The 17,049-nt window shown below is 49.9% G+C and overlaps 1 protein-coding gene across 2 annotated transcripts; it reads right to left on the reverse strand.

Annotated features, from left to right (window-relative positions):
* Positions 1 to 1,507: 1,507 nt before the first annotated feature.
* MSL2 (MSL complex subunit 2) lies at positions 1,508 to 16,655 on the reverse strand. Of its 2 annotated transcripts, none has more exons than XM_027878326.1 (2): positions 16,442 to 16,655; positions 1,508 to 5,562 (listed from the first exon to the last, which is right to left on the reverse strand). In XM_027878326.1, the coding sequence occupies exons 1-2, from the start codon at positions 16,581 to 16,583 to the stop codon at positions 3,965 to 3,967; spliced, it is 1,740 nt and encodes a 579-aa protein (XP_027734127.1). In that variant the 5' UTR covers positions 16,584 to 16,655; the 3' UTR covers positions 1,508 to 3,964. The 2 variants fall into 2 exon arrangements, with proteins under 2 accessions (XP_027734127.1, XP_027734128.1); XM_027878327.1 differs by lacking the exon at positions 16,442 to 16,655 and adding an exon at positions 16,019 to 16,166.
* Between the last annotated feature and the right edge of the window lie 394 nt (positions 16,656 to 17,049).

Here is a 17,049-nt window from a genome sequence, read left to right on the forward strand (position 1 = left end):
TCTTGGTGGCACTTCAATTGGAAAGATGAACTTGTTAAGCCCAAAGCTGTGCCTGTGATGCTCCCAGTACCACCAGGGATAGCATTACCTGCCTTCCAGAGCGGATTTCCTCAGCTGTGCTGCACTGGGAGCGATTCTGCTTGTTTGGATCGTTTCACCTCTCCAAGCTAGTTACCAATCAAAAGTTGTTTTGTAACTATGATTTGTACAGAATTTAAATCCATAAGAAATGCAGGGGGGGAAGTGGTGCTTCTTGCTTGCAGTAAAAAGGTGCTGCTGTGCTGGATGAGGCCAGAATCTGCTCCATTCCTGGGCCACATCTGTGTGAGCTTTTCCTTGAAAGTCTCGGGGTTTCCCTGGAGGAGCCTGGGAAAACAGGCTGTGCCGGTTTTATTTCCGTGTAACTCCAAAGGTTTTTCTGAGCAGAGTGTTGGTTTTGGCAGGGGCTGCCTGGGGGCACCACTGGCAGGGCAGGCTCTGCCCAGGAAGCTGCTGTTCCTGCCACCAGAACATCTGGGGAGAGGCTGCCAGGCCATGCCAGGCTCTGCCCTGGGGATCACATGAGCCAGGGGGGAACGGCCCGTGCTGGGAGAGCAGCCGAGGGGCCACTTCGCTTCCCTGTCCCTCCTCCCCCTGGGATTTAATCCCACCCCACAGATTTATCTTGGAATCACTAAGGTTGGAAAAGACTTCCAGGATCCCCAAGTCCAGCCTTTTGCCAGAGCACCATCGTGCCCATGGAACAGCATCACAAAGTGCAACATCCACTCCTTCCTTGGACATTCTGGAACATGGACTGTGTGTGATATGTGGGAAGAACCTCTCCAGTCCCAGGGGAAGGGGGAGAACTTCATTCCCTTGGAGGACCATGGCCAGACCTCACTGGTCACAGCACTGATTTTCTGTACCACTACCCAGACCCCGAAGTGCTGCTTGTTTTTTCTGGCACAGCTCTACAAATTACAGGGTTTTTAATGAAGTTTGGAAGTTAATCTCCATCTCCAAGAGGATTGGAAAGAAAGCTGGAATATCACACATTTCCCTCTACGAAAAGCAATCCCTGAGCAGCTTCCTCTGTGCTAATGCTGAGAACAGTTCCCCAGATCCACAGTCCCTCAGGAGGAACACTGGGAATTCCAGCTGGAGCTCCACTGATCCCTGAACTGCCACCAGTGGCTCCCCTGTGCTTCCCAGGCCGGGATGGGCAGGGCCCTGCTCAGGGAATGGGGGCTGAGGTGTCCCTCTGCTCTTGGACCAGGGGGAGGAAGGGCCCCAACCAGGGCACTGTCCACCTGGAACTGCTGCAGGTACTGCCAGCACTGAGCTGAGCCCTCCCACTGCTCAGCTCCTCAGGAACAGCTAGCCAGGAGGGCGACGAAACCAAAGCGAGCCAAGCCTAATTTAAACAATTACAGAATTAGTCATCACTGGACTAAGTAGTATTTAGAGTAGCACTTAGACAATGAGTTCAACATATGCCACACTGATGCCCTCAGCAGTTGCAAAATAGAATTAGAAAACTAACATTTATTAAATCAATTTGAAATTTTAATATACATTTCAAGAATGTGGCAGCATAAAAGGAAATGTTTTTAGAAACAACCTGAATCTACCATTTGCAGTTTTACATGAACCATCAGGGCTCTCCTGTCGACAGCTCCGAAACACGCTCGACCTAAATTCTCCAACTTTTGGTACCACATTGGATGCAGCAGTGAGATAGTAAAGATTCCAAATACTCCCAACATTTCTGGAGCAAAGGTACTTTGTATTTAATTTAATGAAAGTCCTAAAAATGTACCATCAACAATCTCAGCAAAACTTAACAGCTCTGCAAAAGCATTCCCAAACAACCCATGCTGTGCAGTTCACTCCCAGCTCCGGGGGCTGCTTCGCTTACACGTAGTGGACTAATAAACAGATTTACATTAGTAGGTCACGATCAAACCACCAAATTAGGAACTGGTAGGATCCTTCTGGGTCAACACAAAAATCACATACAAGTTTAACTAAATACATTTTAATAGGACATCGTTAAATCTCAGGAGGGCTAAAAAACACAGATCTTAGGTACTCGGGTTGGCAAATAAAGACAAGAATACTAAGAAGCATTTTCCACCATTTACTCATTATCAAAAATATTTTTCAACTCTTCTTGCAAAACAAAAACAAAAAAGTACAGACTGGACACGTACATCACATTTTTCTTCCTATGGCTTTAACCCCCCACCCTGCCCACCCCACAGAAAAGACGGGGGGAGAAACAAACCAAAACCAACAAAAAGCTCTGACCACATTCACAGAAAATGACACCATGGTACACTACAAAACAAAAGGAGGTGCCATTTGTGTCCAAAGGGGTTTGCTCTTGGCGGCGTTGAGGAACCGCCACTGTCGGTGCTTTGTGCCAGTCAAAGCCCCCGGCACCACCCGCGGGGAGGGAAGGTGGGAGCAGGGCAGGAACTCAGACAACCCACAGACTGCTGAACACGCTCTTAAACAGGAACTGCCTCTGAGATCAGACAGAAACACTCGTGTTCTAGTCAGCCCACCCTCAGGTTGTGCTGTAGCACTGCAAGAGGAGAGATTTCTGCCTTCCCAAAGCAATCTGACTTTTGTAACTGCACGGCTGAACTCTTGGGTCTCCTACTCAGGGATTGTGCTGGAATCAACCATTTTTGTGTAAAACTGAGTTCCTGACAGGAATTTTTTCACTGTAACACTTTTCCAGATAAACTCTTGACAACTTTGTGTTATGTTTCCATTTTTGAGCCATTTGGCCCAGGTTGGTTGAAAAGCACTGACCTTCGAAAGCTACTTTTAGCATTTTAGCAGAAAATGAGATAGATTTGGGGTGGAGTGAGCTATACCTAGCTTATTGTGTTTAGCAAACACCCGGAATATTTGACCTTGGACAGCCATTGATCCTCTGCCCCGGCTGGAAGGTGCCTCTCAGTGGAGAACTCCCCTCAGAGGGAGGGGCTGTTACAATACAAACTGGATCAAACTCCCCCCAGTGCTGTGGAATCTCTGTATCCCAGCACTGTGGGGGGGAAAATCAGCCAAGGGGTGTCTCTGTAACCCACAAACCCCCTTCTCTTCTCTAGAAGCAAGAGCAGGAAAACCAGCAGGAACTCAAGAAATAAAAGGGGGAGCAGGAAAGGGAGAGGATGGTGCTACCAAAAGTGGAGCCTTGGCTGGGCCAAGGCACCATTCTCCCCCTGCCAAACCCAACAGTAACATCACCCAAGGGCAGCTGGCACAGAGGAGTGACTGTGCAGGGACGTGGCCCTGGAGCTGCCAGGGGGGATGTTGTTCCCAGGACGGTGTATCCGAGTCGTCTGACCTGGTATGTGCCTGACCCTCCTGCCCCTGGCTGCAGCCTGAGCTGCCTTCGGGCCTGTCGGTTTTGTAACGTATTTACTAATCCTGTCTTTAACTATGAGCTGTTCCCTAGAGCAGATACCCAGTTCCCACAGGCAGCCAGTACCTACCCTTGCTGGACTGTGACCTCCTCCTGCCTCTCCCACAGGAGCACCGGGTCATTCCCCGGTCATGGTGACTGTAACCCATCAACAGTCAGTCTTCCACACCACAGTCGAGCACCACTGGGATGCACTAACTGGATGCCACCTCTCTACACTGGAGCCGAAGCTTTGACTGAGCACAAAGCACGAGCAAGTACAATGAGGTCAATATATTCCTGTCAAAGATCTGGTGATAAAATCATTTACATCAGCAATCGATCTCAAACTATGAGGTGCTGTAAGAACTAAAAACAGTTTTAGGGTAACTCCTCCATTATCTGCAACTATTTCCCAGACACTAATACACAGAACATAGCAATGAAAAACACTTGATACAAGTGATCTAAACGCAGGAGCTCCAGCAAGTTAAACAGAACCATAGCTGCCTTAAACCTGTAGCAGTTCCCCTACGGAGGGCAGGGAAAAGAAAGACAGACTCAGCAGTCATATCTCATGTCTATAGCTTCATCCAAACTTTTCTCATCGTGTGTACTGGCAGCTAAAAACGTCGTTACTGGTGACCCTGTCACATTGATTACACTGGTGCTCGTGCTGGCATTGCGCACCGCAATGCTCGTCACGTTAATGCCCAAAGTCAGCCGGGTCTGCTCCAAGGCCTTTTCTGGCACTGCAAACGCCTCCAGCTTCTTCTCCCCGTTGGCCATGTAGGAGTTTTGGCAGCCACGGCATATGCAGTCAAGGCAGGCTTTGCGGTTCGAGTAGCAAGGGCAGCGTTGGCCACGGCAGGTAAGAACACTTGGATTTTGGGTGGCACGACCACATTTACACCCTTTCTTTTCTTGTGGCTTTTTATACACAGTTTTTGTCGGGCTTCCTGGCATAACGTTACTGCTGGGAACCTTCTCCTTTGCCTTGTCTTTCGTTTTCAGCACCCCTGGTTTGGCTTTCGGGTGGGATTTCTTAGGGGCGTGTTCTAGGTTCTTTTTCATGCTTTTGTTAGACAGGAGCACAGTTTTACTAATTTTGGGGGTGGTGCCTCCGTTGGGTACAGTCGCAATGGGCTGCAGAGACATTTTGTTCTCCTGTTTCACCGTCACGGGAGCCGACGCTCCCAGGGTTGGGCCGCAGATGATGCTGGAGATGGGCAGAGGTTGGACCTTCTCGCTGTCGCTTTCGGAGCGAGACCGTTTCCTGTTCAACTTCGCCACCTTGGGCGTGGCCGCCGTGCAGGAGATGCCGTGAGGAGAAGCCTCCGTGGACACGAAAATGTTATGGCTGAGGGGAGGGGGGGAGAGCTGCAGGAAGGGGCCGTTGGCCATGTTCGCCTCCAGGCCGGGCTGCAGGCCCGAATCGCAGACCTCGGTGCCGGACACGGTCTCCAGGCTGCGCAGCACCTCCTCCACGCTGAGCAGCAGCGACCCGCCCGGCTTCATGTCCTCGCTGAAGCCGCAGATGTCGATGGCCGCGGGGCACAGGTCGCTGCCCGACACGGGGTCGCACACGGGCTGCAGGCTGCCGGGCAGCTCCTCCGTCTTGATGTAGCTGCCGGTGCCGCAGACATCGATGGCGCTGGCGTGCTCCGGGGACGGCAGGCCCACCCCCAGCTTCTCCACCGGCAGCCCGTTACAGCTGGGCAGCCCGTTGATGGCAGAGCCCCGGCCGTCCACGTTGTGCGTGCCCTCGGGGACGGAGGGGAACCCCGCCGGGGGGTCGCTGGGCAGCTCCGAGGTGGAGGGGACCGGAGAATGCGTCAGACACAGAGCCAGGGCCGTGTCGGAAGCTTTCTCCGTGTCCTCGTGCAGGGGGGACCCATCCTTGAGCAGGGCCAGCAGGTCTGCCGAGCAATCCACGGCCTGGATGATGTCCCGAGCCAGGGGGGTCTGCGTGATGTACTCGCACAGCTTCTTGTAGCAGTTCACCAGGATGCTGAGTTGCTTGTTCTCCTCAAACTGCTCATAGTCCTTGCACCAGCTACACGATGGTTTCATCATCATCTTCTTGCCTTTACAGGTTTTGCAGACATAGTGCTGGCATGTGGAGTTGGTGGGAGCAATAGGGTCTTGTAGCAAATTTCCTAAGGAAAAAAGAAAGAGGGAGATTACAATGGACTCAAGGCAGTTTCCTAGACAGCAGGGGATTAATTTTCTGTACTGTCAAAAAAAATCGCCTCAGAAAGTTCAGCTGGTCACCAGAAAACATCCCATCCCAGTAACAGCCTGTACAAACCTCACAGCTGCCCATCTGCTTTTAAAAGGCTAAATAAGAAACCCATTCCACCATCACTGGTTGTGTGCTGCAGCCTTTACAAACACTCTCAGCTCCAACACCACCAACCCCCTTGTCCCCTTCAGTTCTGTCCACAGAAACTTTGGGAGCACACCAGATTTCTAGGACTTTGCCAAAAGTGCGTCTATAAACTCCCATGACAAGTTACTGCAGAGATTTTAATGGAATTAGGAAAAACAAATGGCAATAGAGCAGAGGGAGACTAAACGGGATGTGAAAATGATGGAAATCCACCCCGAAGGGGAAGAAGACACAGCAGACTCTGTGTTACTTTTCATTTAGTGTTTAGTGAAGCCATCAGAATGAAAGGATTTTCGCTGAGATCTTACTGCTAAGAATAAAAAACTACTAAAAATCAGTGGCTAAAGGAATCCATACACACCTGACAGCATGGAAAGTCTGGAAGGTTTTGTCTGCAGATCCCCAAAACAGTAAAAAACTGTAAGAGTGGTTTTGGTTTTTCTTAAAACAACCTAAATATCACCTAAGGATAAAATGGGAAAGAGCTAAAATTCTGTACAGAAACAATCCAAGGAGTTCCTATATCCAGCCAGTGACAAGACTGCTCTGCTATTTCCAGCCAGCTCCAGGCCAGGAAGATATTCCATCTCCCAAATTAAACTGCAGAAGCATCTCTGCCATCCTCAGCACCAGGGCTCCCCTCCTCTCCCAGCAGCACATTCTCAGCTTTGATCAGCCCCTTCTCCCAGAAGGAGCTCCTGCTGGATGAGTTACAGCCATCAGGGAATTCCCACCCAGATTTTCTAAAGTGAAAACATGCTGCTAAGGCAAATGAATAAAATTAAACCATTTGGGAAGAGGAAGCAAAGTGCATATATCAAACTGACTGAGAGGAAAAAACAAATATGACAGACACGAAGATATTTTCTGTCATTGCTCACTTGCCTGATACCTTTTCCCTGCATTCCCTGATCCCTCTTTGGGAAAGGGCTGATCTAGCCCCCACCTGAGCTGTCTTTTGGGAAGTGTGGCTTGACGTAAACTGGTTTTTGAGCCACAAATCACAAGAGTCAGTGCCGAAGCTGCCCTTAAATAGTTTTTTTTTTTTTTTTCATAAATTGAGCAAAATACAACTGTTTAGAAAGCTGGGAAGTGGCACAGACAGTGTCACCAATGAAACCTGCCAGGACAGGGTGAGCAGACACACCATGAGAAGACAGAAGATGCCCCTCGAGTCAAGCTGTGGAGATTTAAAACCAACAGGCAGAACTTGGAGCCTCAGGGTCCAACCCATAGTGGGAACTCCCATTTTTGTTATCAGTTCCCTTGAAACTACATGATACAGAGGCAGAGGAGGCCACCCTGGTCCTAGGAGGGATTTGATTTTGGGAGTCCCTAATTCCCACGTGGAGGACAAAGCCAACACTTAAAACCCCAGCACAAGTAGTGTCCCTCAGCAGGAGTTCACCAACACTGGTGCAGCCCCCTTGGAGCTGGAGCCTCTTCATCAGGACAAGCAAGAGGCAAACACCCCAAAAACTTCTTCCTTTAATGCTCTGGCACTCCAGAGCCAGAACTTCCATGGCCAAAAGCCACCAGCATTAACAGCTAATTAATACCCAATTAATTAATGACAAAGCAGCTGGGTGTGCTCTTGGGCCCCCCTTTGCTCCTCAGGATGATAAGGCTGAGTTCTGATGCTTTACAGAACTAAAACACTGCAGAGATGGGGCCAAATAAACCAGATACCATTTTTACTCCTAATTAGATTTTTAAAAAGGCATCGCCAACTGTGCGTTTTATTTCTCCCAAAATACACTTGGCTGGAACTCCCGAGTGAGGAGGAAAGCTAAAAGAGGGTACAGCAAAATTTAAATTTCCAGAAGCTCCGAGGGAAAACCAGACGGACGGACAAGACAAAACACTTCCCCTGCTCTCGCTGAGGGGAGAATAGAGCGAGTGCTCCTCTCAGTAAATGCCAGGCAACATACACGGGAGAGACATCGGCAATGCCTGGGCTGGGGGAAGAGTTTCAGTTGGAGCTCAGAGCTCACTGAATATTCATTCTCCAAAGTTTCTGTCGCTTCTGGATTCTGTGGCACCGCCACCCTCCTCAGCTTTAGTATCGGTAAGTTAAAAAAAGGAAAGTCAACCATGAGGTGCCAACTGCCATCAAATGGAGTTGCATTCCTGTGATCCCCAAGAGTGGTACCAACTGAGCAGCACAGTCCCACAGACACAGCCCTGAGCTGCCCTCTGAACCTGCAGCTTTCCATTGCAAGGTCAAGACTTCACCTCTGCCGGGTGCCCATCAGTGCCACCCCTCTCTATAAACTGAAAAATTTTTATAGATCTGTAAGGGAGAAAAATGGTGGGCCCTGAAAACGTGATCGTTTTTCATGTTTATAATTCAACCTTTCTCTAAGGTAAATTTAATTTGCCGTTTTCCTGAGCAGCCACTCGCCCCTGTGAGATCCTCCGCAGTTACTCTTGGGGCCTCCACTGCCCTGCTCTCTATGGCTCGGGATTAGTAAACCTTGCCCTGCCTATTCCCTCTTTTGCAGGGGCAGTATTGATACACCCAAAGCACAATCACATTCTTACCAAGCCTCCAATGAGAGACTTTCCCTCCATACCAACTCTTAACTACCCAACTTCCAGAAAGGTTGATGAAACATCCATTAATGTGAGCACTTACAATCCACGAGCAGCACGTATAGAGGGAAGACTTCTAATACCTGACTGCCAACCATCCCAGTCCTGGTCAGGTTGCACAGGCAGGGAGGTCACTTAAAGCACAAGCAATACTTCCTTTTGTGTTCCTTAATGAGCATCACTTTAACAGCTGCAGGGACAGGGGAAGAACCTGCAAATTTTATCTCTGGGACCGAAGGGAGGAGAGGGACTGGGAATCACAGCAACTGTGAAGTGTCTATAGCCAGCAAATGGGTGAAGTTCACTGGGAAGAAGGGCTTGGAACAGTCACCTCCTGCCATTCTCACCTGGGAGCAGCAAAGGCAGAAAAGGGGCTGAAAACAAATAACTCATGTAGGGTCGTTGGAAAGGCTACTGAAACATTATTATTCTGCCTTTTTTACCAACTTCAAATCTTAAGAATCGTATTATTAAATCTTAATTTCACGAAGTGAAACAGAAAAAAGCGTATCAATTGTGGTTACCTCAGGAGCGATCGGCTGGAGCCCACTGAAGAACAAGCAGCTCAATGAGGCTTCAAAGCCAAGCAAGCAAAAGGAAACCCCCTCCCAAAGCACAGCATCTCCCGGGCTGGGTAAACCCCCCGAGCACTGTTTGCAGAGCTCCTGCCGACAGACAGGCAGGCATATGATGAGCAGTGAAAAGGTCTGTCAGCCATCTGCAGAGGGAGAAAATAAACGTGGAAGATCTGGCTGATCCGGGGGGAATCTGCATCCTTCCTAGAGGAGAAGGGAACTACACACACAGCTCCCAGAGGGCAGAGCAAGGGATGACTGCCAGGGATGGCACAGCAGGGAAAGGTCTCCATGCACAGCCATCAGCCATGCCCCGTGGGCTGTACCTGGGGGGGGAGATGGACTTCACCAACACTGCCCCGGGACTCAGACTGCCCAGCCCGTGCCTGCCCTGCCCTGCCCAACCGCTCCAGGCAGGACAATGTTCGGCAGCCCCTCCCAGCACACCGGCCCCGCCTGGATCCCCTGGCAGAGGTGCCCTGTCACCCGGGATCAGGGATCCCCCCCACTGCAGTGTTCCCAAAACACCCCAGCACCAGCAGCGACCACACTCTTGGCTGATGGACACAAACACATGCATTTTCAGTATTCCCAGGGCAAAGCTCTGAACCCACGCCTGAAACACGGGTGGAAGCAAGGGGAGTTCACAATGACAACACTGCAAATATTATCCCTTCAGGGGATTTGAGACAAGGGTTTGTAGACAGAAATAGTTTCATTCAGCCAAAAAGTAAAAGTAAAATAAAAAATCCCCGAGCCTCCCTGCACACAGCCCTTTTTGAAGAAGAGAGAGAGAGTTCACCTGGGAACACAGGGACAGTGTCTTCCTGAACACACAACCTTGCCCTCAGATCACCACAACAGTGCCATTGGAATCTGACCAAAGACAGTCACAACCACTGACAGATTCCCGTGGGGTGAAATGGAAATGTGGGACACAAAAGAAAGCATTAACAACTCCCCCCCACCCCCCACCAACTAAAAATACTTATTTCAGAATTTCATTAGAGAAAACATTCTGCTGGCTGCTAAATATTCCTGAGCATCCTGCATCAACAAACAACTAAGAAAAATGAACTTCAGAAAGTATTATCCTCATATAGGGATGGTCGTGACTAATGAATTAATGATTGTGTAACTCTTTGGAGAAATAAAAACTGCACTATTTTTGCCTGAACACCATGGGAACCCAAATTAACCATGATCAGAAAACAGACTATTTTTCTGCATATTTGGAGAATTACAGTCAATCTCTTTAGTTAAACTTCAAGGAAAGAAAAATATGACGACAAATTACATTTGAAGTGCAGAAGGGACTGCCTTCTTCTCAGGGTCCACACCCTGCATAACAACAGAACATATTCACTAAATCCTATGTCAAAGTTGTATTTCTGTTTAAAAGTCTTTGTGTTTACAAAATCCTTGACTGGAAGAATTCTAAATGTATTTTTAACAGACTAGGTGGTAAAGTTCAAACTTTGAGGTTGGGGGGAGGGGAAGGTAAATTCATCATTTTTACCATTCAGAGTAAACTTTTCACATACTGGTGTTTTTCAAAAGTCAAGGTTGCTATATTTTCAGAGGTTTCAAATAGCAAAGTGAACATCTCTCCTCTGGGTGTAAGATTAATGTGTTTCCATACAGTAGAAACACTTCTAAGAGTTAAAACCTGCTTTGAAAGTTACAGATTGAGTCGATCACATTCTCTGAGCAAATCAGATAGTACTGAAAGGCATTTCCCCCCCCAAAACAGAAGTGCTTGCACAAGGTTAGCAGGACACTCCTGGAGTCAGCTGTGTTCCCCAAGGCCCCTGAGAAGGAGCCAGCCCTGAGCACACACAGAATAACAAACTACTGAGGGACTTCGGTCACTCCTGGCAGGAGCAGGGAAATCTGTGCTGTCCAACAAGCACCGTGCTCGAGGAAGGCTGTGCTGAGCACCAGCTCTCCACTCAGTTCCTGCACTCACAGAATGTTTTCTGGCCTCACAACCAGCTCCAGTTGAACATCCAGGAATGCTCACTCCATATTTAGACAACCTAATCAGCAAATGGTGAGATGGCAAAGCAAACAAACCCAGAGGAAGGTGTGTTTGAGTGCCCTGTGCCCACAGACCTGGACAACTCAGCCATCCCATAAAGGTGCCTCTTGGCCACACTAACTCCTCTTCAACCACTCTGGAAAGCAATGATTTAATCCAAATCCCCAGGGACCAGCAGAGCTCATCCATCACCTCCAGAGCCTCAACAGGAACACTCATCTCCAATCCCATCAGAGCAAACACTGAGACCCTCCTGGAAACCACTGCCAACCAGCCACGGGGGAAACCAGAGCCACTTCTCCTCCTACTCCTTCATTTCCTTCTGAGACAGAGCAGTATTTGTAGTGTGGAAACCAGGGCCAGTCCAAGAGGGAGCAGTTGACGTTATCAACACTTCTGCAGTGCAATGCACACAACCCTGACAAGGCACTGCCCCCCAGAATCACACACGGGATTTAAAAACAGGAAAGGGAAACAGGGAGTTGGAGCGGGGACATTTTGAGGGGAAGGGAAATCATCCTGCATGTTCCTGGCCAAAAACTGGTGTACTCAGAGATGTGAGGGGACATCTGACAGACAACTGCTCCACAAAAGAAGAAGAAAAGGAACACTTGCAGCAGGAGGTATTTGAGAGGCACCCAGGCCCCCAGTCCACACTCCCCGATGGCTGTTTCAGTGATTCTGGTTATTCTGCACATTCTTCAAAAATTTCAAAGTATTTTGGCAACTACTCATGTAATAACATACTTTTTAAAACTACCATAAGGTGATACCTGGACAACATTTTCATCATTGAAAATGGAGGAGAGAAGAAAACATCAATTTAAAAATACCAAAAAAAACACCTGGAGTCAGATCAATTCTCAAATGTAAAAGGCAATTCTGATTGTGAATCAGCCTTCACTCTCCTTAATCCAGGGAGAACGGACAAGGAAGGAGAGTTTTAGGCTGACCTCTTCCATCACAAAACTTATATACACTTCTTTACTTTGTGACTCTGATATCCACGTTTAACTCAGCCGTGCTCATTTCCCAAACAGAAAATCCAGTACCATGCATATAATTAAGTTTTATTACAGTGGGAATTAGTTTCTTCTCCCTCCTTCCATCTCTGTGCCAGGAAATTGAATTTTCTAGGAAGTTTCAGTCTGTTTAGGTGGGTGTGAGGGACACAGGACCTCGGAGAGGGGGGAGGAAGAAGACGAGGAGCCTTAACATGGACAATTCGGCACAAAGATGGAGAATTTTACACAACTACATGAGGGAATTTCAAACCCAGTCAGCAGAATGGGCCCCATAATTCCACTGGTAAGTATAATTGATTATAACATGTAATTATATTACACACTCCATTCAACCTATATTGGCAGGATAAACCTCTCAAAAATAGCCTTGTTACATTTACACAAGAGCAGGAGGGAAATATCCCTACGCTAATCTTTACGCAGGAGAACAAACAGCAGGTTTTATTGGATTTGTTGGCAATCCATGGCATTCCCACACCTGGGAGTCGCTTCCACAATGATACTGCACCATTGAGCCTCCAACCCCCTGACTGGAACCATCAGGAGCTGCCTCAGAACACCCGGGGGGGCCGCAGGAGGCACCAGGCAGGGCTCTCACGGGCTTTCTTTGTTCCTTCCCACCCCTAATCTCCCTAAAGCCACGTGTTGTCTCGCATCCCCTTCCTTGGATTACAGGATGTGTAAGACAAGAACTGTGTTCTCATCCTGTGTTTCACAGCCGGGTTCTTGGCGGGGCATGGAGTGCTGTCCCACAGCCCTGCCCCCTTCCTGGCACTTTGCCACCCTGAATTTGCACTAACAATCTTTCACACCCCTTTTAAATGTATCTGTCAGGGGTCCCAGGGTGAGGTTTTCCATGGAGAAAACGCTAAGATGATCAGACTGACAATTGTCTCTCCTGCAAACATTTCAACAGTTTCAGAGAGGGGTGTTATTGCTGAAAAGCAGTTGAACCTCTGACTGACCTGCAGTGACCTACCTGGGATTTGAACCTGAGAAAGGCACTGTTAGGAGAATTTTATCCCAACAGACAGGACTTGTAAAACACACAAGTTTGCTGCATAAATTCTACTAAACTATTTTTAAATTAAATGTGGGGTTAATATGCAACTTAATAATAATCACTTTATTCCAGAGACAGGAACTTGCATTTCACATCTTCCAAACACACAAGGCACAGCCCCTCGGCACACTCGGGAGCAGTTATTTTTAAGTTGTAAAAGCTCTAGGAAATACTGTCCTATACATCCCTGTAAAAGGATGATGTATCACCTCCAGCACTGTCCAGGAAACCGTCACATGATCACACTTAAATCCTAGAAACACACACACGGCCAGAGCAGAACGGAACCTTCATCCCCCGCGAGGCAGGAGGAGCCCTGAACCGCCCCCAGCAGCCCCAGTGACTGCAGTGACACACTGTGTTTGCATTTTGGCCTTCTCCTGCTCAACTCCACGTGTGCCCATCCGAGCCTGAAACCAGAGCTGCGCTTAGAATGTTATCATTAACGTGGGCCCAAAAGCTTCTGCCACCCTGCTCTGTGAGCTGGGCAAAACACTATGGGACCACATGGAAATACTGGGACCACTGGGAGCATGGGGGAAGCCCAGGAATGTCAGTTGGTTTGTAGAGCTGGCACTCACTTCCCCTAAAAACTGTTCCCTTAAATTAAAGGGACAATGCTGAGCATGGAATTCAGACCGATAGCCTAACAAAGCACTACAGGATGCACAGAGATCACACGCTGAGGGAATGGCACAGGGAGCACTCGTGGGGAGTGACTTCCCAAGGGAATTCCTGCAACTCCAACACTTGAGACTTTAACCACCGATTCACTGATTCAGGCAGCATTTCTCCGACAAAGCACAGTTTTTACACCTTTACAGTCCAGACAGCATCTGCTGAGGTCTGTGCAAGGGAAGTACCAGACCCCCAGAGTCCTGTGCACAGGAACCCAGAGCCAGGCACTCGGATCTCATGGCCCAAACAGACAAATAGGATAGAAAGAAGAGAGCATCTGACAACCTTTTATGAATTTAAATTTAAAAAAACCCAAAACCACAAACAAACAAACTCCCCACACACATTGTAAAGTTTTGGGTGGTCATAGCACCCACTGTTGTGATCTCTCAGTGCAATCTTTACTTCAGTACTTTTAAAACACCCACATTAAAAAGGTTCTGACAGTTGGTAGAGTTTTAGTGACTTTAAACATGCAGAAGCTCTTAGCACTGAAGTGCTCAAGAGAAAATGAGCATTTTAAAAATACCCCAGAGGGGTCAGAGGGATCAAGAGTGAAGGAGGCACCAACAGAAGTGAGAGGAAAAGAACACAACAAGCAAACAAGACAAAGAAGGTGGATGTGGCTTTAGCAGTGTGAGCTGCAGGTTTGTGGTGCTGGGGAACCCCAGAGTGGGCAGTGCTGTCTGCAGGGTCCAGAAAGACACCCGAGGAACTGCAAGACACTGCAGGGCTTCATAAAGAGCCTGGAATTTCCTGAGGCCGCTGGACGTGCCACCCACAAACAGGAGCCGAGGGGCAGAGATAAGGCTGGGTAATCACTCGAGCTAAACACTGAACTAAACAGCAGCTCCAGTAATCTGAAAGCTGGACACAGCAGGGAAAACATAAACCAAAGGAATAATCTTGACATTCAATGGAAATAAAGGATGAAGGGAGAAAGGGGGACCATCAGTGATAGTCAGTAAGTAGGAATATCCACGGAGACATAAGGCAAGAGAAGAAAACAAACTAAAAAGTGTGGTTTGCTCTACCAAACTCAGAGCAAGAGAAAAGCCAAGAAAGAAAAAAAGCTGAGGAGGGGGAAAAAATACTGAGAAATTTGGGCAGGGACAAATTAAAGATAGACGATTTCAATAGCACAGGGTGTAAAACCAGCATTGCAAAAGGCCAAGAAGGGAAGAAGTCAAGGCAAGTAGAACAAAGAACACATTCTCAGAAGACCAGGCTTAAAGTGGAGAGGCCAGATAGCATAGCAATTGAAACACACAGTCCCTGAGTAAACACCTTACTAAAACAAATCAGAACAATATTTGCATATTTTTAGGCAAAAGCACTCTGGTGATTGATCCAAAGCAGAGAGGACGATTAAAAAGCACAGTCAGGGCTGAATGAACCAGCCTAAGGCAATAAGAAATAAAGAGCAGAGGTGCATCAATACTGACATCAGGGCTCCAGGAGGAAAAAACACCTCAAATTACTCCAGGAAGTGACGCTGCAGAGATCCTGGGAACGGGCTCCCTCCTTCCCACTACAAACAGATCCCTATTTTCTAAGACTTTAAGTGGGAGGAGCCAATAGCTGGAGGAGAGGAGGGATAGGAAGGATAGGAAGCATCCAACACTGGCTTAGCAGCCTCGACAGCTGAAACCCTCCTCCTGAAAAGAAATACAGTATTTCACTTTGTAAACCCCAGTGATTCAACTCAAGCCGAGTGTGAGCACACACAGCAGCAATGACAAACACGGGCAGGAAAACACGAACACACACAGGGCCGGGACTCAAAACCACCGCAGGGAAAAAAGGAGAATTAACAAATTAATCAACCGAGAGGTCCGAGAGCTCCGAGCCCTCCCCCGACACCGACCGAAGCTGCAAAGGGAAGTTCAGGAAGAGCTGACAGCTTATCCCAGGGCTTCCTCCAGAACGGCCACGTGCCCTCACTCCACAGACACAGCAGGACGCGGTTCCTTCCCAGCGCTCCCTAGCCCGGAACACCGGAATTCCCGACGCTGCCTTTGCCCACGAAACGCTCTTTTTGGGGGGGATGGGAGTCGGGAAAGCCCAGCAGACCTTCAGCCCGTTTGCTTTTTATGGTGATTATTGTCACAGGGCATATAGGCACTTAAAAAAAAAATTAATTATTGTTTATGTCCGTCCCAAATTCCTGTCTTTCAATCGGAATTACTTTTTGTTTACATTTCAAGGGGGAGGAGGGGGAAAGTTAGCAGTTCCTCTTTCCCTACCTCCATGGTCTGGGGATTGTTTGGAGCATCTTTTACCACGCTGGCTCTTAGTCGTGGCTTTTTTAAAGCGATTAACTCCACCATGGCGGGGTATTCCAACAGCCACTCCAGCAGGGTGTTCCGACAGCCGCCCGTTCCCGCACCCCGGAGCGGTGCCCGCAGCACAGCGCTGTGTTTTGGGGAGCTCCCACAGCCCCGTGCCCGCCCTGCCCCGCGCCGGGGGCGGGATTATCCCGACACTCTTCCCACTGCACCTTCCCGAGCCGCCCCCCCGGCGGGGCCGCGAAACTTTCCCTGGAGCTGCCCCGGGCCGGGGCGAGGCCAGGCCGGCACAGCCCCGGCACGGCCCAGCCCGGCCGGGCCCAGGGCCGTGCGGGAACCCCGGGCAGCCTCATTGTGCAGGAACAAAAGAAAGATCCTCACCGCACACGCAGCAGGAGAGGGACTGCCTGAAGTAGGGCAGGAGCTTGTTAATCTCGGAAAAGGACTGGGGGTCCCCCGGGTCGTAGTTGAGCACCAGGCGGCTCGCGGACACGTAGAGAGCAGTGGCATTCACGGGGTTCATCGCCGCCGCTCGCTCGCCGCCGGCTCCGCGCTGAGAAGAAGGTCCGCGCGGGCGGCGGGCGGGGGTGGCCCCGGGGCGGGGGCCGCCCGGGTGTCACCTTGGTCCGGGCCGCCCGGGGCCGCGCGGCAGCGGCGGCAGCGCGGAGGGGCCGCGCCGGCTCCTCCTCCGCCCCCCGCGGGGCCTCGCTGCGAGCGGCGCCTCGGCGCGGGCGGCGGCGGCCGCGCTACTGCAGCTGCGGGCGGGCCATGCCCGCACCGCGGGCCCTGCTGCTGTCGGCGCCTCCCTCAGCGGCGGCCCGGCATGGCGGCGGCCGCAGGCACGAACCGCGGGCGGGCGCGGGGCGGCGGGGCCGCGCTGCCCGGGGCGGCGGGGGCGGCGGGGCTGTGCGCGGGCTCAGCGCGGCCGCATCCCGCGGCGGGGCCGGGGCAGGGCCGGGCCGGGCCGGGCCGCTCCGCTGGCGCCGTTA

This window comes from Empidonax traillii, unplaced genomic scaffold, assembly GCF_003031625.1.
Source record: "Empidonax traillii isolate 1590-97213 ecotype Southwest subspecies unplaced genomic scaffold, ASM303162v1 scaffold40:size2234952, whole genome shotgun sequence".
NCBI lineage: Eukaryota > Metazoa > Chordata > Aves > Passeriformes > Tyrannidae > Empidonax > Empidonax traillii.

Coding starts and splice junctions, on each gene's coding strand:
- MSL2 (XM_027878326.1), bottom strand. CDS start 16,583: ATGAACCCCGTGAATGCCACTGCTCTCTACGTGTCCGCGAGCCGCCTG. Junction 5,563..16,441: donor CCTCTCCTGCTGCGTGTGCG/GTGAGGATCTTT, acceptor TTTTTTCCTTAG/GAAATTTGCTACAAGACCCT.